Genomic DNA, 20,578 nt, shown 5'->3' with positions numbered 1-20,578 from the left:
GACTTACATCTGACGTTCATCTGAAGGAACGATTCAACCATCTCTTGAATACGAAAGAATAGTGGCTCGTGACTACTAGCATCAGTAAGATTCATGCTTGGAATCCGAGCTCGTCGCTCGTGACATCCGCGCATGACGTCGATGTCACCCGAGAAAGACCATGGGCTATTCCGTCAGAGAGATGATTACCTGTAGTCTGAACACTGACGGAAGGCACTTTGCCCTTGGATTCACCTACAATCCGGCGAACGAGAACGGAAATAACCATCCGAGACGTATTAGTCTCACCAAACCCACGAGAACTTTCAACCGATGCCAGAGCCAGAGACGACCACCCAAGATCAATTTTTACAACACTTCCAGTACCAGCTACGTGATTTCAAAGCCCCGATTACCGAGACAAGAAACCACAGAAAGACATATGTCGTCACTCATCACTGCTGGATTCACGCAACCCGCCCTAGGAGACCCGCTGAAGCCAGTGGACCAGCCCAACCGACCTTGGCTTACCTACCACCACCCCGTCTTAACCCACTCCTCCGCCTCAGTCGTCAACACCAAACAAGCTGGGTTCAGTCGCCCGGCTAGCTCAATCGGTAGAGCGTGAGACTCTTAATCTCAAGGTTGTGGGTTCGACCCCCACGTCGGGCTCAATTCCCGTCAGCGATTGGCACTCAGTTTCATTTTTTGCATGTTTCCCGGTCACTTTTTTTGCTCTCGATGTGTTTCTTCTAATGTGAACCTGCTCCGCATATTGCAAGATCGCTCGGACGTCTTCGCATATAGCTCGTGTGCTTCTTTTCCGTTTGAAGATGTGTGTGGTAAATTAGTGCTGGCTGGGTAAGGTGAATGGCACGATTGAAGAATGAGCTTATTCGGTGGGTCTCCCTTTGTCTGCGATTGTCTGGCCGTCACATTGATTCAGTCTCCATCTCTCTGAGAACTAGACTGGATAAGCAAGTCTTGGGGATGGGAGAAATAAAACTATATACACTTGATTGAGACTGAATGGAAACCGAGCAGTTAGGGTTGCATGTATAGTGCACTAGATGATGTCCGCTTACCGGGTTGCCAACAACTAGGATATACTACTTCAGTGACGATGATGACTTGGAGTCAAAGTCCAGACGTCTCATGGGCAATGGGAGACATCTCGGAATCATGGAGCGTTGTATTATCATCCACATCGCCTCGGACTCTCACGTATGGTCCAATCAAGGGGCCAAATCTTCCCCTACCGCTACCGTCTTCGTCGTCGGCGCAGTCTACTATCGATATCTGCTGTTATTGTTCGCTTGCCAATCTCGTCATATGTTCAGATTATCTCTTAGTACCCAGGCGTATCAAAGCACGCTGTAATTTGAACCGTATGGACATAGGGAAGAGGTCGGTGTCTTCCGCGTCACAAACCATGGACCATTGCCATAAATTCTCAGACTTTTTCTCCTAAGATTGAGAATGTCATGCCAGGATGTTCCTGAAATCGCAGATCAAAGGAGGAAAGTCATTACAGCACCTGTAAGGCTCGCTTTGAACTAGCTCAGGGCAGATGTTGAAGCCCATCCACCCAAGGACTGGCAGCCGCTGGAAACCTTGTTCCAGGGCGCTTTCCATGATCTTAGCATGTTGGTTGGCATCAGCATATCCCCCGGAGAAGAGACAAAGTTTAAAACTTCGCGGAGCCCGCATACCATGACAAATAGAAAGGGAACCACGCGGAGCTCAGCTTGGTTGGGCTCACAGCTCAATCAACACGTGAACTCTCCCCTACTCTTCACTTGAATCGGAGGTCCAGCCCATACATGAACCAGTCCCTTGAAACTGCTAAAGATCACTTGAAGCAATTTGCGGCAAAGTCGGTCCTTGAGCCTCTTCTGAAGTGCCTTCTAAAGTGTTTTTATGTATATCACATCAGAACAGACACTTGAGATGGTAACGACCCCCTTCAGTGACAGCAACGAGAGAAATGAACCAATGTGTCATGTATGGCACACTACGCTGCTGCGCGTGAGCATGGGAGTTGGCAGTGAACCGCTCTAACTTGATCGTCGTCAACAGAGACTAAAGGGACAAGTCTTGTCCATCAACGTACCCGATCTAACACGGCCATGTCAGTTGGAGTTGGCTGAACAGATCGCTGAGCAGTGGTCAATATTACACCAGGGTATTGCATGCAGACCAGCAGTGATTGATGCATGGCGGTCAGGTCCCAGTTCGTTGCGACCCGGACGTCGGAATAGCATGCTACTATCTGCTGGGCTCCGTCAATGACTGGAACTCCACAACATCATTCTTTCTCAAGCAAGTCATGGACCGCATAGGCATCTCTCTCTCCAAGGGGCCAGAGTTCGACCGGATGTCTCGCAAGCCCTCACCTCCGGTAGCATTGGGGTTCCATCAAGGCCAGAGTACAAACAGAGAGAACTCTCAAACCAATGACTTTACCCCTTAATCAAGCGTTCACTCGCAACTGAGTCAATACCCAATCACCCCATATCACGCCGCCTGCACGGAACGGAACACTCCTCCTCGTCCTTCTTCCCATCCTCAAAATTGTCATGCCGTCAAACGCGCGTCTACCTCGCTCCCACCGTCCGCGCCAAACACCGTTTTCACACGCTATGCTTGGCATCCCCAATGAGGCAAACCGACCTGGCAACGAGGCAGATCGCCAACCATGCGACCGCCGTACCGCGCTCGCGGCACCCGGCAGGGTTCAACCCTCGATGCTGACCACCCGCCTCATCAACGGCCCTGTCAACCTGCAGCAGCAGAAAGATGCATCATCCCATCACGACGTGGGGTCACAGACAATGTCACCGACGTACCGCGACCATCCCCGCGGGCGGGACGGGCGGTCGTCGTGTTCGTTGCTCTTCCCACGGACGTGGACTCCCGAGATGAGCACAGGTGCCGTTCCGAAAGTATAATTCATTGCATTGCGTACGTAGTAGCCACCCAATTCCAATGGAAAATTGAATGGAACCAATATTGGAAAAAACCAAGCTTCGTTGCTCAGATCGCCAAGGATCTTGCACACCAAGAAAATAGACACATCAAGAGAAGGGTTAAAGAAGAGGGAAATTTCGAAACGGCGCCGAGATCCGAACGGAATCGCCGGTATGGGCGATACTATCGCGCATTTCAACCTGGGGGAAGAAGTAACGCTTCGAAACAGAGGCCGCCCGGATAAATTGGAAAGAATAACAGCGACGAATGCACGCAAAAAGGCGGCCCAGGTTTCAAAAGCACCATGATCCCGGGCTCGTCGGACTCGAACAGAGTTTCCCGAGCGATGTGTCTCCAGCAGAAAAAACGGAGGTGCAATCTATTAGCCGAGTCATGAACGGTTCGCGTCAGGTTTCGAAGGCGAGGCGAAGCTTGGCGGTCGCGAGGGACACTCCTGGCCTCCTGGAGTCTGAGAGAGATTTTTTGATTGTTGATTTGTTGGATCTACGGATCCTCCTCAGGGCGGGGAAAGAGGGTACGGATACCATTAAAAAAGAGGAAGGCAGACGGATAGACTCCGTGTACTCGGGCACTTGACCGAGTCCGTCTGGGCCGGGGCAGCCGCCGGTCGAGTGGCTGGACGACAGCGTTGTTGCGATCGGCGGTTGTGGTAATTTCGAATGAGTAGGAAAGACTGCAGGAGCAGCTGCAGAGACAGAGACAAAAACCAAAAAAATACGAGAGAGGAAACAAGGCGTTGTCAATGGAGATTTTCAGAGTCATTGAGGGAGGAAAATGCACGTTACCGCGTTGTTGCAGACTTCCATGTCTTTGGTAGTACTACATCCTGGTGTGTCAACACATGGAAGCTCGTCTGATTCTAGTGGCCGAGGACCCTGCGGCCGGCCGAAACTGCCCTGGGCCAATTGTGCGTTCAGATGCCACCAGTTCACGTCAGACAGGATGTCGGTCGTTGCATGACAGCTGCAAGGTTATCTGATCTGCAAGGGCGGGATCGCACCTCCACGAAAGCGATCGGCAGTGTCACTGGGCTGAAAGAAAGATGATGGTGAAAAAAGATTTTTCGTGTTTTCTAATAAGACCAAGTTCGTTCTTCTCTCACATTATCAACTAGAAAGATATCAACCCATCCCTCGTGAATCGCAATTCGTCCACGCGGGAAACTGGTATCGAATAAAACACAGTAGAAACGCCATGTGCGGAGCCCGTTTTTCCTCCAAGCTGGACCAGCGCAATAATTCCCTGGGCCGAGATAGCCTTAGAAGCCGAGTCCCCGTCTTTTTATCCTGTCATGACCTATATGCACGTTGAAACCAAACCCATACCCATGCGATTTAACAGATATGAAAGATCCGAGAAATGCTTAGAGGAGGGCAGCAACGGCAAGACCACCGAGGACGGCGAAGACACCAGCGGTAGCCTGGGCACCTCCGGCAACGCCAGTGACGGTGGCCAGGGTGGTGGAGGGAGTCTTGGTGGCAGTGGAGGTGCCGTTGCCAGCGGGCTTGGTAACGCTGGTGACGACGGTAGCGGGAGCAGAGTTGACCGGGGTGGGGACAGCGGTGGTGGACAGAGCGGTGCTGGTGTTGGCAATGACAACAGGGGCGGAGGAAGAGGCGGAGGCCGCAGCAGAGACAGAGGCAGAGGCGGAGGCCGAGGGAGTCGCAGAGACGGAGGCGGCGGACAGGGTGACGGTCGCGGTGCCGGCGCTGGAGACCAGGGTGGTGGTGCCGGAGCTGGAGTCGCTGGCGGTGATGTGGAAGGGGTTGGAGTACTGGAAGTCGGCGGCGTTGGACTCGGACTTGATGACGAGGCCGTAGAAGGCGTCCTTGCCGAGAGTGCTGGGGATGGTCCAGGAGTACTTGCCGGCGGAGTTGGCGACACCGGCTGGAGTGATGTTAGTCGATTGCTTTTTTTTTTTTTTTTTTTTTTTTTTCAAACTTCCTCCGAGGGAAGGGGGGATGGGGTACTCACAGGCAATATCGAGGAGAGGAACCTGGGTGTTCTGGGTAGCACCACCGATCAGGCTGATGGAGACGGTAACGTCCTTGAAGGCATCGGGGGCAGTCCACTCGATGGTGTAGGTAGAGCCGGCAGCGATCTTCTCCTGGGAGAGAGGCTTGGTGACGGGGTCGAAGTTGGGGTTCTGGGCCAGGACGTTGGCGGCGAAGGCCAGGAAGGCAGCGGCGGAGATAGTGAAACGCATGTTGACTGGTTTGGTGATTTTGAGGTTGTTGAGGAAGGTGATTAGAAGTTAGGTCTATATAAGAAGACGGTAACGAGTCGAACGAGTGACTAGAAGAAAGCGAGTAAGGTTTTAAGGGAGAGTAAGTGTCTTGCGACGGTGGGTAATGAGTGACTGTATATAAAAAGAGCGGCAGGCTGAAGCCAGAGGACGAGACGCACACGGGGGTTGTGAGTTTGACTGGGCTGTGGTAGGGAAGGAAGGAGGAAAGAGAAGAAGATCAGACGAAGCGGAGGGATTGAAAAGAAGAGGAGGTGTAGCCTGGCGAGGTGGTGCTGGTAAGGTACCGTAAGCGCATGGAGTGGAGTGGGAGTGGGAGTGGGAGTGGGAGGTGAGTTGGGTGGTGCCCTCCCCCGGGCTAGGCTCCCAGGCTGCTGCTGCTAGGCTCACGGGGCCGGGCGCGCGGCAAGGGGGTGAGGTGGTGCAAGGTCCCAGAACTTGGTGGTCCATCCATGGTCCCAGGTGCGCTTGATCCATCCATCATCACCCATGGGCATGGGCATTGGGCAATGGGATCATGGTTCTGGGTGAGAAGTGAGAAGGAGAAGGGGGGTGGCCTCGAGGCATCCCTGGCCCAATTAGGCTAGGCCGGGATTGACAAGAAATCACAGTGTTCTGGCTTGGTAGTTGGTGCTTGTGAAAACTCGGGAAGGGAGCAAGGGCTGGAGGTGAGCAACTACCAACACAACCCTACAGCGAGGCCGCGGTGCATCACACATCGCTTGGTTCTGGTCTTTCACCACCACAGTTGGGCGCAATGCTCCTGTCGAGGTCTGCATGCCTCGTTGCAGTTGTTGACTGCGCCGCCGACAGAGCAAGCATGGGTCTGCAAATTAAAGACGAGATTGGGCTAGTGTGATTGGGCCGTTGCGGCACGGAGCAGGGGGTGTGGGGTCGTGGGAAATTTCCCTGGCGCAGGTACCTCGCGCGTCTGCAAGCCTTAGCCTATTACCTTACCTGCAAAGTGCCCTAACAAGGGCAGCAAGTGAGCACTATGTGAAGCGCGCGTGGAGCCCGCCGTTCTGGGCCAGCACAACTCGCTCGTGGAGGACGAGAGTGTCTCTTGCCCTGAATGGCAAAGTTGCTCTTGACAGGTTGGCGCAGGTGCAAGTGCAGCCCAGGTGCAGCAACACCACCCTAACCGAACAGGGCTGAGCCAACGCGCTTTCCGCTTCCCACCCTGAGGACCGCCGCGCCAGCCAATCACAACATCAGCGCGAATTCAGCATGCATCCCCTTCTTTCCCGATTCAGGGGTGTGTCCTTCAGGTGTACTTCGTAGTCCGTCTTCTCCTCCGCCTGTCGCTCTCGCTCCTCGCTTCTCACTCCTCCCCTCCCCTCCGCCAGTCCACTGTCGGTCCCGTCATCCATGGCGGCATCCAGTCTCCTCCGAAGCAAAAACCCACTGCCCAGCGGGTCACGATCTCCTTTTTCCCTCCGAGCTGGCGCGATGCCCCCAGGCAACAGCACGGCACTGTGACTGCGGACTATTATCCATGGGTTCCATTGGCTTGCGACGTTGCGCCGCTGCATTCATCTCTCGATGCCCCTCCTGCGATCCTCTCGCGAGGCCTCAAATGGCTTGGTCGTTTGCTCTAGCACCCGGGTAAGGACGGAAACCCGCCCATCGGGTCCCTAGCCCTGCCAGCAAACGACCAACCTTGGCAATGCCGCAATGGCAACTCGAAAGTGACTGCGAGGCCAAAATAAGGCCCAGCCCAGGCCGCCATCGAGAGCCAAGTTTCGCAGATGGCGTGCTTGCCAGGTGCACACGCAGGCACAGGCACACAGGCACTGAGCTGAGCCCGAGTGCTTTGGAGAGACACCACGCATATCCGTACCGCGAATTTTAAAGGGAAAATAACATCGCCCAGACGTACATGGTCTCCGTTCCCCGTACTTTGGTAACCGAAAGTCCCAAGGGGGGAGCACTGACATTTGCGGCCCACGAGCCGTGGACGGTGGACATGGATGGACGTGGACGGTGAACGGGACAAACAATGTCGACTAGACGGACTTCGGCCAGCAGTTCCCTCTTCCATGCTCACTTGTCATCCTTCAGACCTCCACTGGCATCTCTCTTTTGCCCCTGCCGGGAATTTCCCCGATCCCTCATGGACACAGCAGCTGCCAGCATGAAATGGGCGGCTGCTGTTTGGTGTCTTGCCCTCGGATGAGTCCACACGGGGTCGAGATGATGTGACGTCTGTTATGTCCCATTGAGCATCGAGCGTTTAAGCTAAGTAATTACCTTAACGTGGATCTGGAAATAGACGTCGCTAATTTGCTGCAAAATCCAAGGCAAATGGAGACGGTCGCGCGGTACAAGTGTACGTACCTGCTGGCACGCACCACACTGCGCTTTTAGCGATTCGACCACTGCAAGGAACAGGCAAACCGTTCATGGGACCGCTAACTTGGCACCAGCCGCAGCCGCCAATGCCATGGTCCAGTTCTCTCCGTTCTCGCCCATCTTTTCCAACCATTCACCGCACTGTCAGACGGACTAACACCGGCCATGCGTCAAAGCGACTCACTTAATTTACTACGCCGCAGCCTAAGTCCTGCTGCCCTCTGCGCAGCGAGCGCTGCTGTCGGGCTGGCAGCCAGGCGGCCGCTGAACACCGGAAGCTAAACCATCAGCAGGGGACGCCGATTCGACATGCAAATGCAGAAAAGGATCTTTTGTCTTCGGCCCTTCGAGAACCACTCTGTCAACCATAATACACGGCACTAGTTGTCAAGCGAAGGCAGATGTGACATTGACCGGTCATTAATTCATCAAATATGAAAGGTTTTTTTTCTCCGGCCTGGCACTCTCATGGGCCATGATACCCCATCATCACCTCATCGTCAACCCTCATGTAACAACCCCGATTACTGCTACCATATGAAATTCGGATTTCCACACCAGCCGCGTTCTCAGGGCTTGCAGCCTGTCGCTGGCACTTGTCTTGCTCCCCTGCTTGCGCCACCCCGAAATATCCTTCAGTCAATGACTCTACCATCCATGTCCACCATGCGGGAGGTCATCGTGGGCCTCGAGACACTCTGGGGGCCGCCAGCTTTACGCCCCAGCAAGCCCCAATACCCGCCTCTCCAGGCGCACACTTCGCATCATGCAGGGCCTCGGGTAGAAGCCGCACTCGGCCAAGTTCAACATCGGCCATCTTCGCCCTCGCTTCGTTCATCGCCCATTCATCTGATATCTCAACTACGGACATCAGCCATCGCCATGACTTGCTCTTCCGCCTCTTGACGCAGCCCTTGATCCGATTAATCGCAGTGGCTTCTGTGCCTCCACCGCCACACACCCTACTCATCCGCCTTCTCGGGTCATCCGTCGTCAAGGTCCCCTTTGCCAGTGTTCCCTGTCAGAGTTTCAACACCAAACTCTATTGCCCACAATCCACGACCCGAGATAGCGAATCTCGCGGTTCTTTGATGAAAACGACTCGCAAGTCGTGGGTCCCCGCGTATGAAGGCATTAACGACGGGGTAAGCTGAAGTCAAAAGCCCCTTGATCGCCCGGAAGACGTCATGAGCCAATAACGGCTTTAGCGCAAAACCAAACGCATGGCGACAAGAATAGCTTCGGTCATGGTGGGCCTCAGCAGTCTCTGCTGAGGCCATTCGCAAGAAACCCCAACCCCGACATGCCGTTTTGTTCGGGCCTTCCCTTCCATGCTTGCCAAAGGTTGGCGGGTTGGTTCTCTCTATGTGACTCTTACAACGCAGTCAGCGTCGCCTTTATCCGTATACGGCCAAGCTAGACAACTTCTCCCAGCATTCTGCGGACAAGCGGCACAGCAATGCATCTACACCGCGAGATCTTGTGTCACGAGGCCAGAGTTGACATCGCTCCCCAACCTTTTCTGCGAATGCGCCAGCCTACCTTCGCTGGGAAAACCTTGGTCGTCGCTTACGGTGCCACGATGCCAATATTGCGCAACGTTGCGACAAGGTCATACGTGTGTAGGTGCCGCCTCGCGCATTTACACCAACGAATCCGGCAATCATGTCAGCAGCTGCTGCAGCCCGCATCACCCATCGCATGCACAAGAAGCAAATATTGAAAATGCGACCCAGCCCTAAGCCACTTTCCGGCACCCGAAAGAAGCAAACGGGCTAGGATGGGATGCGCTGTCGCCAGCACGGTACTTTTAAGCCTATTTTCCTGGTTGTCGTCCAAACCATCACGTCTCTCTTCATGAGATTTTTTTTCACTCACATCGCGAGGGTCTATAGTCTGAGGTGATCTTGCTTTTTCTCGGTCTTATTATGCGTCGCATTCTTGACGACAAACGTTTCGTGGCGGCTAACAAGGGAAAGTCCAGGCTAAGCGTCCCGCCCCGTTGGACCTTGGAATGACCGCGCGGTACTTCATCTTCCCTAGCGCGAAGCCATGTATTTTTGTTTTACCGCTCGATTAAGCTGGTGCTCACCTCTCCGCCGCCATCAGGGGAAATGAAACCCTTGGCCCAGGGCTGAGAGAGATGGCGCGCCGCCTACTCCCGAACCGCTCCGTACGCCGGCGGAGATCGATCCCCCCGGAGGACAATCCCGGTCTGCGGCGCGGAGCGGAGGTGACTTTCATGTTCTCCACTGGGCCGATCGGAGATCGCTCCTTCGGACCCTCCTTTGAAGAACACCCAAAGAGATTTCTCCAAAACTACAAAAGGAGCTTGAGCGTCGCAACAAGTGTTGTGGCGCGAGGCTGTGAAACACCGCGAGCCAGTCGCATACCGAGAAGCTTCGCCATCGATGCGGAGTAAAGCGTCCACGTGACCCGCCCCAACATCGACGGATGTGGTCGAATCGCCTCGAAACCCCGTAGAACCTGCTAGACATGGTGAGAATTGAATATCGCAAAGTGCAGCTGCGCCCGAGTATCGTGATAGCCTCCTTTCGTGTCAAGATATAGCCACTCAACCCCCAATACAAATCACCTTCGTTCACCTCCTCACCGCCAAAGACCTTCGTAACCAAAACCACCAGCCTCAAACTCACGACAAATATGACAGTCACAGAATTCATCCTCCTCTCCTTCAAACACCCCTCCTCCTCCCCGTCGGCAGCCTGGGCCGACGTCGCATCCTCCCTCAAATCCGTCCCCGGCGTGACCTCCCTGTTCACCGGCCCGCAGCTCGAGGACCCCTCACGGCATCTCCTCGTAATCAACTGGGCCTCCCCGGAAGCCTTCTCCGCCTTCGCCTCCTCGGAGTCCTACACGCCCTGGTTCGCCTCCCTCAAGGCCATCGCGGCAACGGACCCCGCGCCAGTCTTCTACAAAGCGCCTCTAGTCCCGGACGAACAGGAGAAGGCCCTGCGCGCGCCCTGCACCGAGGTCTTCGTCGCCTACGGCGTCGAGCCCGACTTCATCGGCAAGACGGCCGAGTTCGCGGGGGGACTGTCGGCGGCTCCGATCGCGGGGTTCCACGGACACGCGTACGGCGAGGTGTCGACGCCGCTTGCCTTCGGGGCCGAGGGCGAGAAGGGGCCCGCGGTGACGTTGTTGCTTGGGTGGGATAGCAAGGAGGCGCATCTTGAAGCCAAGGGCAAGGCTGGACGTAAGTTTCTCTCTTCCCTCTTCGGTTCCTGGTATGGGGAAAGGGGGGCTAACAACAGTGGCAGCAATCTCTGACAACATCCATCTGCTGAGGTCGGGCCGCAAGGATATCGCCATGGTAAGTCGGGGCGCTGAGCGGTTGTTACTGCGAGTTTGGGATCGCTAACGTTGTGCAGTTCCACGTGAATCTCAAGCAAATCTGAATGGAGGAAGTTCAAGGGCATTCGGGGGAATCAGCGGAGAACGACCAAGATTGGGTGGTTACGATGGTCTACGAATCCTAATATTGACACTACAAACTAGCATTTAAATTATAATCACACAACAGAGCTACGTGACCCGTATAGTGGGTGCCATCACGAAAGACAAACGCTCTCTTGGGACTTGTAAAACGGCCTCCGTATGAGTAGCGTTCGCGCCGTGGCCAGCATCCAAGCGGAACCTTTGCCGTCCTTAATATCTTGCCGCGGACCTACGAGGCGCAAAGAAAGTAGGGCGTTTATACCACCTGTTTTCGGACAAACGGCTACGATCTGTGATTAGCTGTCGGAGAGATTGTAGACTCTCACCTGTGCTGTGGTTCTTCCGCCGTGGACGCTTCCTACAGCCCCACTAGTAGCGCTTGCGATGACTTCGTCGGATCCCTAGAACGATCATGTTAGCAAACTCGGAGACCTCAGGATCAAGGACCCTCGTCCGCGCCATCCAACACTTTTTCTCCTCCGCCAAAACGCGGGCAAGGAATGGGTGAGCATGGTACTGCGCCTCAAGGGAGGCTAGCGCACATGATGGGCCGCAGACACAGGAAAGAGGGCTAGGCTAGGCAGGAGCTCGAAGGCTGGTGGCAGGCAGGCTTGGGACGATTTTGAGCGGGATCACGGGAGAGTCTAAGGTTCGAGAGGCTGAGAGGCTGTCATGTCCACAGGGCTGGGTATGCAAGGCGGAGCGGATGATAGGGCGACGATGGATGGGGCGCGCGATGGTGATTGTGCAAATTTGGGCAGGGAGTCAAGATGTGCTGGAGAGTGATGAAGTAAAAGAGAGTAGTGCACTATTAAAAGTAGTACCTCCTCTAAAAGCACCTTTGATCAGATCACGTTGATCGATATCCGTCCCCGTCCTAACTGGGGCCTCGCGACGGTGACAACGCCGGAGACCAATCCGATATTCCCCCAAGCGCGGCGATGATGTTTCGCGTGAAGAAAAGAAACTGTACCAGATCCGCCCGTAGTTTTGTTTTGCCGGACTAAAATTGTGAGTCAGTAAGTCATAAACGTCGTCAACGTTAAATGCGGTGTTTTTCCGATTCTGCAACGGATGTTAGCGGTTTCGTCCAGGCGGACTTCCGAGCCGTAAAATACTAACCAAGACGAGAATATAGCATGTACAGCGCCATACGATTGCACTCCTCCGTTCCAGTGATGGTGACCAGTCGCTCATTGCTGTTGTCCTGCGGCTCGTTGATCTTAATGACACTGCCGCTGATCTGGCGTATTTCGTTGATCTTCTGGCCTCCCTTGCCGATAATGGCACCGACCATGTCGTTGGGGATGTAGATCTGCTGGGTCAGGGGAGCGCCGGGCATAGCTCCGCCGTGCATAGGCTGAGCCGGGTGAGCGCCGTGAGGCTGAGGAACAGCGGCGCCAGCGTGAGGCTGCATAGGGGCAGCGGCGCCGTAGCCGCCGGCTTGCGCCGCACCGTAGTGGATGGGCATGGCTGGGTTCGGCTGAGCGGCATGGTGGCCTGGGTAAGGCTGCGCGTAGGGAGCGGCAGGAAGATGGTGCTGAGCGCGGGCATCGTGTCTCCGGTTGTAGTTTTCACGGTTACCGTAGTTGCCGGTGGTCGGCTGCGGGCAGTACGGGACGACCTGCATACCGCCAGGAACAACGCCGGCAGGTCCTCCACTTCGCGTGGCGTACGCGGACGCGGCCGGACCACCGAAACGGTCGTTCAACTGCTCCAGGAGAGTGCTACCGACATAGTAAGTCGCGATGTGAACAGCATCAGCAACACCCATGACCACGAGAGAGCGCTCGGTGGAGAGAGGCAAGCAAGAGTCAGAAGCGTTAAGCCTAGCTCCAGAGGCCTCTTGAATCTCACGGATTCGCGCACCACCCTTTCCAATAATGGAACCAATCAAGATATGCGGAATGAGCAAACGAAGAGGGTACGTCTTTGACTGGGCGCTGGATGGCTCAGCTAGCGGCTCGTTGTTTAGGGTGCGGATAATCAAACCGAAGGCCTATTTCTCTGTTAGCAAATGGGCCCAGTGAGGGTAGACAGGATGCGACAACGGACCTTTGCGGCAGCATCGACGACACCGCTGACGGTCAAGATGCGCTCGACGGCTCCCTTCTGGTAGTCGCTGACAGTGCACTTGGCACCCGACATCTTGCGAATGTTGGAGACGTTCTCTCCACCCTTTCCGATGACGGTGGCAGCTTCCGGGCTGGAAATAACAGCGCGAATGTGGATCCAGTCTCGCTCATCGTGACTCGCGGAGGCGGAGGGAGTCGCAGGAACAGCGCCAGCAACAGAGCTTTGGATGGGCTTCGTCTCGGTGCTCTCGGAGTCAGCCTGATCAGACTTGGCCTTCTCGCCGTTTGTCTTTTCAGCGCCGTTTGCGCTCGGTGTTTCGATGCCGGCATCGAGCCCGTCAATGGGCTGGGCCATCTCGATCTCCTCATCGCTCTTCAGAATCTTGTCTAAGGCAGGCCGTTTCGCGTCCGGCTGGTCGTTGCTGCGCGAGGGAGAAGACGTCTCCTCAAGAGGGCGCTTGGCCGAGTTTGAGGGTTGAGTGGGTGACGCGGACATGATGGGCTAGTTGTTAATGTCTCACACAAGTTTTCGCGATTCCGTCTTTTGGTTCTAGAAGAGCTTGTATTCGACTATCTACACCACAGAAGTTTTCAAAGGAAAACGGGCTGGTGTAGTGGCGTGGTCGGGGTCGGGTTCAAAAGAAACCGTTTTTTTCTTCGTGAAGTGGCTGTGCTCGAGGAGGATAGAGGTCGTAGGGCAGAGGATCGTGAAGTTGAGGTAGGTCGGGGTGGTGGATTCAGGATGACTCCTATCCTATCAGGGTCGTGGTAGCTTCCGAAATCGTGAGAATCGCAGAGAAACTCAGGTCAAGCGGAGGGAAGGCGCGGCGGGAAAGCAGCGAGGCGGACAGGAAGAGGTGATGATGGAAAAGAGAGGTAGAAGGCGGGAGGGGAAGAGAGCTGATGGTAGACAAAGGCTGTATGTAGGAGGCGATTCGGATGCAGAAGCTCAAACCTTTCTCCGTCAAACGAACAGTCCAAGCTGCAAGGCAGGGGGGACTGAAGCTGCAATCAGTTGCGACGGCTTGTCAAGTCTCCAAGCAGAGCTTTGATGACCAGTTCTGCGATGAAATGTCTCTTCACTGGACGGTGCTTCAAGCAGTTGCTGATGCTGATGCTGGCGACGCGCCGACGGTCGGGTCAGAGCAAGCAAGCTTGAAGGCGACACGACACGTGAGGGGAGAGCGGAAATCCGATGCGATGCGCCCACGAAAATACAACCCACCAGATGATGTTCGACTAGAACAGAGCGGACGGGACGGGGGAAGCGGGCTGCGGCGATTAAAAGAGATGGGAAGGAAACCTGTGCAAACAGATGGTTTGGAAGGGGGTCCGGATGTCTCGAAGAGGTTTGGGAATGGGCGAGGGCAAGATATTGCTGAAACCTCGTAGAAAAAAGATCGGCCTAATGCGTACGCAGCAGCCAGGTGCGCACACCTCACACCTCAGGCGCGGACGCAGGTGCCACTGCCAGTGTGAGTGTGCCTGCCCTGCCTTGCCCAGTACGCCGTGTCAGTACGGATACCACCTCACTGCCAGCGGGCAGCCAGCAGTGGAAGGCCCTCACGGTTGTTGGCTGCGATTGCCTCCAACTCAGCGCAGCCCAGCACAGTAACCGGCACGGACGCACGGTCCACCCGTCGTCTTCCCCACTGCCCACCTTTCTGAGCAAGAGCCACACAGTAGCAGTGATTTGCTCCGGCAGATTAAGCTGCATGGGGGGGCTTGTTTCCCGGGGCCCCCAATCCCGTTTGGCCACTTGGTGTTCCTGCAGCGCATTGTTTGATTGGACAGAAGCGGCGAGCCGCACAGTGTGTTTGACGCTTGCCTCCCGCAACATGACCGCGAAAAGTGTGTCGCTAAGCCCCAGTCCCCCGTCCTCAGGCGGCGCGCTGCTGCGAGTGCAACATGAGTGCCTGCCCGCTTTACGTGCGATGCTCGCCCTGCATTTGATATTCCAGCACCAACGCTGGCTGTAACCTCAGCGGTGCTTCGTTTGCGCGCGAGCATCTTTTCATTACTTAGTACCGAGCCTACGCGCATACACTCCAATAGCAGAATCGCGTCTCTGCCATCCGTCCTACCCCGAGACCACGCCGATCTCAGCCACCGCAGTCCCAACACCGACGTCAGGTTGCTTTTTCTCTCTTCTGGCAGACTCCATCTACGGAATCTACCCCGTCGGTGTCACTTGTCAGCGTGGCAGACCGCGACAGACAGCTAGACAGACAGTCGAGACAGTGCATCATCCGTGCCGTCTCTTCGCGCCGGCCCTGCCTGTCCCCCGGAAATCTCGATAACACCCGACACACAGTGACACCTCCTTTGAAACAGTCAGAGAGGATCTAGCGCCCGGTCTGAAGCCTGAGCACGCCTTGTTTTCTCCGACAGGGGTTCTATCAGATTCCCATTCCCATTGGACCTGGATGCAACCCCGACGGACCGTGTGCTTTGGGACGGCTTGAATCCGTCGCGTGCTGCCGTTGCTTAAACTGTTTCGTTTCTTCTGGGGCACCCTCTGAAAGTCGCGTGCAACCTCCTGGCTCATATTGGCACCGTGTCGCCAAAATATCAGATCGTTTGGACTATTCAAGGGTCTGGGCTATCTTATCCAACTGACCGGAGAGATCTTGGGACGCACCATCAAAGCGCCCAGCATGGCGGACTCTTCTCCTCGGCCTGGAAACGATAGGTATACTTTGAGTCTGGAACAGAGCTTGCAGGAACTCCAAGAAAAGATCCAGCAACACCGGGAGGAGCTTGCCAAGGTATGCCGTCTACACCGAGCACAAGTTCACCTCCAGCTAATAGCACACTAGCTTCAGCAAAATGGGAGACAGTCGCAGACCGCGCCTGGCCCAGGGAAAGGCAGCTTTGAAGTCATGAAAGGGGCTTTTGAGAAAGTTGCTGCAACACCACCATTCGTCCCTTCCTCGGCATCAGTCTTGCCCGCGCTCTTGGCCCTACGAAAGACACATCAGACTGTCGCCGAGTCCCGAGCGTATTTGGCCAGTCAGGGGACCTCACTCGAGCAAGCCAAACGCAGGCTTGAAAGTGAACAGGCAAATTTGGCCGATCAGAAGCTGCTGCAGCAAAGCTTAGAGAAACGCATCCAATCGCTGGAAGATGACGCCGAATCTCGGATGGAATTAACGCCCGAACAGGCGGCCAGGGAAAGACTGGATGAACTCAAGCAAAAGAAGAGGCGTTACGACAAGGAGATGTCCAAACTTCTCAAGGCTCTCAGGAAGTTCATTGATAATCACCTTGCGGCACAGCTAGCGGCGGAAGACCTCGGCGGCCCAGTCGTAGGCGACATGATGGAGATCGACTCGGATCAACTCGTTGCGGGTTTCAATGCCCAGGGTCGGCCAATGAAGGTCAAGTCCAAGCCAGACGAGGACAAGCGACAAAGACGGCTTGAGGAAGTATGGGGTTTACCTCAGGAGGATGGCAGAGACCAGCGCGGCGAAGTCGACGAAGCAGCAGCTGCCGGACGCGAGATGCGCGAGCTTACAGAGCAACTTTTGAACCAGCTTGTGGAAGCGGGAGGCGATAGCACGGCATCTTACGTCAAGTTACCAAAGGAGACGGCCGCGGCGCGGTTTCTGGTGCGATCCAAGGTCGCACAGTTCCACCCCAGAGATGCCACGAGGCTCAAGCTGATTGATTTTGGAAGAGAACTAGACGACTAGGAGGACCCGGCATGCCGCGTACCCGCGGTGCAGATCCCCCGTGTGGGGAGGGTGAGCAACCAGGCAATCAAACTGAGAATTTGGCAATGGCATATCCATCTTGGGTCCTTCAATGTCAGAGAAAAGCTCCTGATGTTAAGCGTCGAGCCCGCCGAGTCAGGACGCTATTTTCCGCCTGGCTATGATGAAGCTCTGTTTGTCACAGTGCGGGCTCGTCGCGGCGTTATGCACCACAGTGCATGCGATTTTGACTCTGCACGTCCCTGCGGATCTAGGTACAGATCTGAATTGCACGGAAAAGCGTTTGGTGTGGAAATGAGAAACTTGGCACGTATGCGTTGGGCAACACAGTTTGGCGCTGAACAATGCAAACCTTCAAAGTTGAACAAACTTTGGGGCGGAAAGAGTGACTCGCAGCGGTTGACGGCGCTACCTTGAGGCTCTGATGAGACCATAATGGATCATCGTAAATTGTCGTCAGAAACAAACAACCGTTGTCCAAGGATGGCAGCTGTCGGCTCGCTTTAATGGCAAGCCGATGACCTCAATTAGGGGACCCGCTATGATTGGCCAATTCCTCACCCGCGTCTTTACGCGTCGTCGCGACACCGCCTTTGTGAGAGCCCACACCAAGCTTTACCTAAGGTACCCAGGGACCTCAAGCTATCACTGCCACCGCCTTAATCGTCCCCCGCTTGACCGCAAGACGAACCTTCAAACAACGGTAAACTTTCTCTTCCCAAGATCCTCGCGAGAAACGACTGCAAAAACGCCCTACTACCATAATGACCTCTGCTGAACCCGTTGCCGCGCCTGCTCAGCCCTCTGACCCTCCCGCAAAGCGAGTAAAGACCGCCTCCGACGACGCACCCGTCCCCGCCGCCATGGAGCCCTGCCCGCCTCTCCAGGTCAAGAAGCTCTCGGACAAGGCTCGCCTGCCTACCCGCGGCAGCCTCTACGCCGCCGGTTACGATCTCTACGCCGCGAAGCCGACCACCATCCCGGCCCGCGGCAAGGCCCTCGTCAGCACCGACATGGCCATCTCCGTCCCGGCCGGCACCTGTACGTACCTGAACTTCGAGAAAGATGGGCATGCCGGCAGAAGAAAGCTAACAAGAAATCCTCTGCAACAGACGGCCGCGTTGCCCCTCGCTCCGGTCTCGCCTCCAAGAACTTCATCGACACCGGCGCCGGCGTCATCGACGCGGACTACCGCGGCGAGGTCAAGGTCCTCCTCTTCAACCACGCCGACTCCGACTTCGAGGTCGCTGAGGGTGACCGTATCGCCCAGCTCGTCGTCGAGCGCATCTTCACCCCCGAGATTGTCGAGGTCCAGGAGCTCGAGGAGAGCGTGCGTGGCGCCGGCGGCTTCGGCAGCACTGGCGTTGCTCTGCAGTAGATACAAATTTACTACCCCGATATAAAATGGAAGAGAGGAAAAAGAAGCATGGCGGGATGAGGATATAAAAGAGGCAGGCTAGACTCGAAAGAGAGCAGCGTGGCACATACCGCACCAACCGTCACGCACCGGATGGGGAAAGCTTATAGAAAGGGGCAAACCCGACTGAAAAATATATGAATGATGACAATGCTACGACCATAATGCCTTTAAATCTATCCCAACCACGCCGCACATGCAGGTGAACTAAAACCCCCATTCTGTGTAAGGAACATCTACCTCTTTCCCCACCAACATCTACAACTTCTTCGCCCGGAAACTCACAACTGGGTCCCTCAAGCACGCCAAATTCCTCACCAGCTTCAGCTCCGCGCTCTTGCTCTTGAGCAGATGCAGCTTCTTCTTCTCCTCCTCCGTCGAGGCCTCCGCCGCCGCGGCCCCCACAGCCTCCTGCATGCCCCGCGCCGTCTGCGTGAGCACCTCATGCATGCTCGCGAGCACCATCTCCGCCGCCCTCGCCAGCGGCAGGTCCAGCGCGTCGACCTCGGGCCCGCTCAGCCACGACCTGGTCTTCTGCAGCTGGCTGCCGGCGGCGATCACGGCCTCGCGCATGCGCACCGTCATCAGCGCCGCGAACATGTCGCCCGTGCCCGAGAAGTAGGCGTCGATGGCCGGGAAGACGATCTTGAAGAGGCGGGGCGCGCCCGTCGATGGGTCCATGCTGGAGCCCACGACGGACAGGTGCGAGGGCGGGTGGTCTGGCGCAGCGAGGTTGACCGAAGTGATGACGACGTGCGGGATGCGGAATTTGCTGTGCAGCGCGTGGATGGCGGACTGGAGGGAGTCCATGTCTGTGATCTTGACGCCGGAGAGCAGCCTTTTTGCAGGTATCAGTATACGTATTCTCTCACATCACGGGGAAAACAATAACTTACTCGGCCTCAAACTGGTTCGGCAGGATCAGGTCCGCGTGCTCCACGAGACTCTGGTATGCGGGCACCACCTCCTCGGCGACGTAGAGCTTTCCGTTGTCGCCCATCACGGGGTCCAGGACCCAGAAGAAGCTGCCGTCGCCGGACTTGGCCTTAAGCTCCTTGGCGATGTCGCCAACGGCCATGACCGCCTCCGCGCCGGGGATGTACCCCGAGAGCATCATGTCAAAGTCATCCAGGTATGACTGCTTAAGGCCCTCGAACAGGTCGCGGATCTCCTGCGCCGAGACCTTTGTCCCTTTCCATTGGCGGTAGCCGGTGTGGTTGCCTTATCGTCCCGGCATATCGTTAGCTACGTGACACACATACACAGGCAAGTTGGAGAAAGGGGGTGAACAGACTGAACTGAACGGTGTTGAGGGCCGCGACGTCGCAACCTAACGACTGCAGCGTGAAGACGGCGATCTTGTTTCCCACGTTTCTGCATGTGTTGTGTCAGCGCGCATTAACTCCTCGCTGATGCGCTCGGTTGGGTCTGCAGCGACTCACCCAGATACGACCTTGGATCATAAGTCAGTCACCCTATACGCGGCATGAGAGAGATCGGGGAGTGATGAGCGCCTCACATGACTAGCGACGGCAAGGACGCGCGTATCGGGAATGGGAAGGTCTGGTGCCATTTTGAAAGCCTAAAAACAAAGAGTATCCCGAGAACCAATGACTGTTCTATGTGTGTGTGTGTCTAGATCTTCTATGATTCGGCGCAGATCTCAGATATCAAAATGCACCTCCGGATCTCGGCGGTAGGGGTGAGATATGGGGAGAGCGGCCGATGCGCGGCAATGAACAGTTTCAACCCAGAGTAAAGGGGTATAACGAAAGATATGAATGAACAGATCGAAAGAGGCGCTCTACGAGTCAAATGAGGAAAACGCAAATAGAGGCGGGGTCGATTATCAGTGGAATTCCCAGTATCTACGAGATTTTCGAGCCGTATGTGTAGTTGGCCGCAAAAGTGACTAAGTGAGATTAGACTTGGACCGATGTAAGGCGGTTCCAGGTTCTTCTAGCCTCTGACTCTCACGGTATGACGTTCCGCACCGTCCAATCCGATATTTTTCAAGGGTCCCGTCTGAATAAATGACCCCGCCAAAAGGGCGCCGAAGAACCCCGCACTAGGCCATGTTTGGAAAGTCGGCAGACATTAAGGCAGTCTGCAGCTGCGGCCAGCTGGCGACTGATCGTCTTCTCAAAGGTCAATCCACTGTCAACAAAAGCACAGTTGGAGTCATGCAATTGTATACGCAGAAACGGTAATCTCATTATTGTTCGTGGTCCCAAAGATGCTTTTGCCCTTCGTCTACCAGCATATTCCGCAAGAGTCTCTAGAACATGCAAAAAGTCAATCCAGAGTGCATGAGCAGGCACCAATGCCTGTCTCTGATTCCGTG

The 20,578-nt window shown here is 55.6% G+C and overlaps 6 protein-coding genes across 6 annotated transcripts; 3 read left to right on the top strand and 3 right to left on the bottom strand.

The window, feature by feature from the left end:
• Positions 1–4,333: 4,333 nt before the first annotated feature.
• Positions 4,334–5,176, bottom strand: CGGC5_v000857 (uncharacterized protein; the record flags this gene model as incomplete). The annotated part of the gene is made up of 2 exons (XM_032020082.1): positions 4,334–4,857; positions 4,945–5,176. The coding sequence occupies 2 exons, from the start codon at positions 5,174–5,176 to the stop codon at positions 4,334–4,336; spliced, it is 756 nt and encodes a 251-aa protein (XP_031882873.1).
• A 5,055-nt stretch (positions 5,177–10,231) lies between these two features.
• CGGC5_v000856 (uncharacterized protein) lies at positions 10,232–10,986 on the top strand (the record flags this gene model as incomplete). The annotated part of the gene is made up of 3 exons (XM_032020083.1): positions 10,232–10,784; positions 10,849–10,901; positions 10,960–10,986. The coding sequence occupies 3 exons, from the start codon at positions 10,232–10,234 to the stop codon at positions 10,984–10,986; spliced, it is 633 nt and encodes a 210-aa protein (XP_031882874.1).
• A 1,082-nt stretch (positions 10,987–12,068) lies between these two features.
• PCBP1 (Poly(rC)-binding protein 1) lies at positions 12,069–13,597 on the bottom strand (the record flags this gene model as incomplete). The annotated part of the gene is made up of 3 exons (XM_032020084.1): positions 12,069–12,091; positions 12,149–13,025; positions 13,082–13,597. 3 exons carry the CDS (start codon positions 13,595–13,597, stop codon positions 12,069–12,071), a joined length of 1,416 nt encoding a protein of 471 aa, XP_031882881.1.
• A 2,161-nt stretch (positions 13,598–15,758) lies between these two features.
• CGGC5_v000854 (uncharacterized protein) lies at positions 15,759–16,796 on the top strand (the record flags this gene model as incomplete). Its single annotated transcript, XM_032020085.1, has 2 exons — positions 15,759–15,869; positions 15,921–16,796. The coding sequence occupies 2 exons, from the start codon at positions 15,759–15,761 to the stop codon at positions 16,794–16,796; spliced, it is 987 nt and encodes a 328-aa protein (XP_031882882.1).
• A 365-nt stretch (positions 16,797–17,161) lies between these two features.
• On the top strand, positions 17,162–18,195 carry dut-1 (Deoxyuridine 5'-triphosphate nucleotidohydrolase; the record flags this gene model as incomplete). The annotated part of the gene is made up of 4 exons (XM_032020087.2): positions 17,162–17,202; positions 17,349–17,520; positions 17,618–17,858; positions 17,930–18,195. 4 exons carry the CDS (start codon positions 17,162–17,164, stop codon positions 18,193–18,195), a joined length of 720 nt encoding a protein of 239 aa, XP_031882819.2.
• A 297-nt stretch (positions 18,196–18,492) lies between these two features.
• On the bottom strand, positions 18,493–19,807 carry CGGC5_v000852 (putative pyridoxal kinase; the record flags this gene model as incomplete). The annotated part of the gene is made up of 5 exons (XM_032020088.1): positions 18,493–19,072; positions 19,131–19,455; positions 19,529–19,608; positions 19,677–19,687; positions 19,754–19,807. 5 exons carry the CDS (start codon positions 19,805–19,807, stop codon positions 18,493–18,495), a joined length of 1,050 nt encoding a protein of 349 aa, XP_031882818.1.
• Positions 19,808–20,578: the final 771 nt, after the last annotated feature.

This window comes from Colletotrichum fructicola, assembly GCF_000319635.2.
Source record: "Colletotrichum fructicola Nara gc5 chromosome Unknown KSG_Nara_v1_contig01, whole genome shotgun sequence".
Taxonomy (NCBI): domain Eukaryota; kingdom Fungi; phylum Ascomycota; class Sordariomycetes; order Glomerellales; family Glomerellaceae; genus Colletotrichum; species Colletotrichum fructicola.
This window is presented reverse-complemented; position numbering and strand designations above follow the sequence as displayed.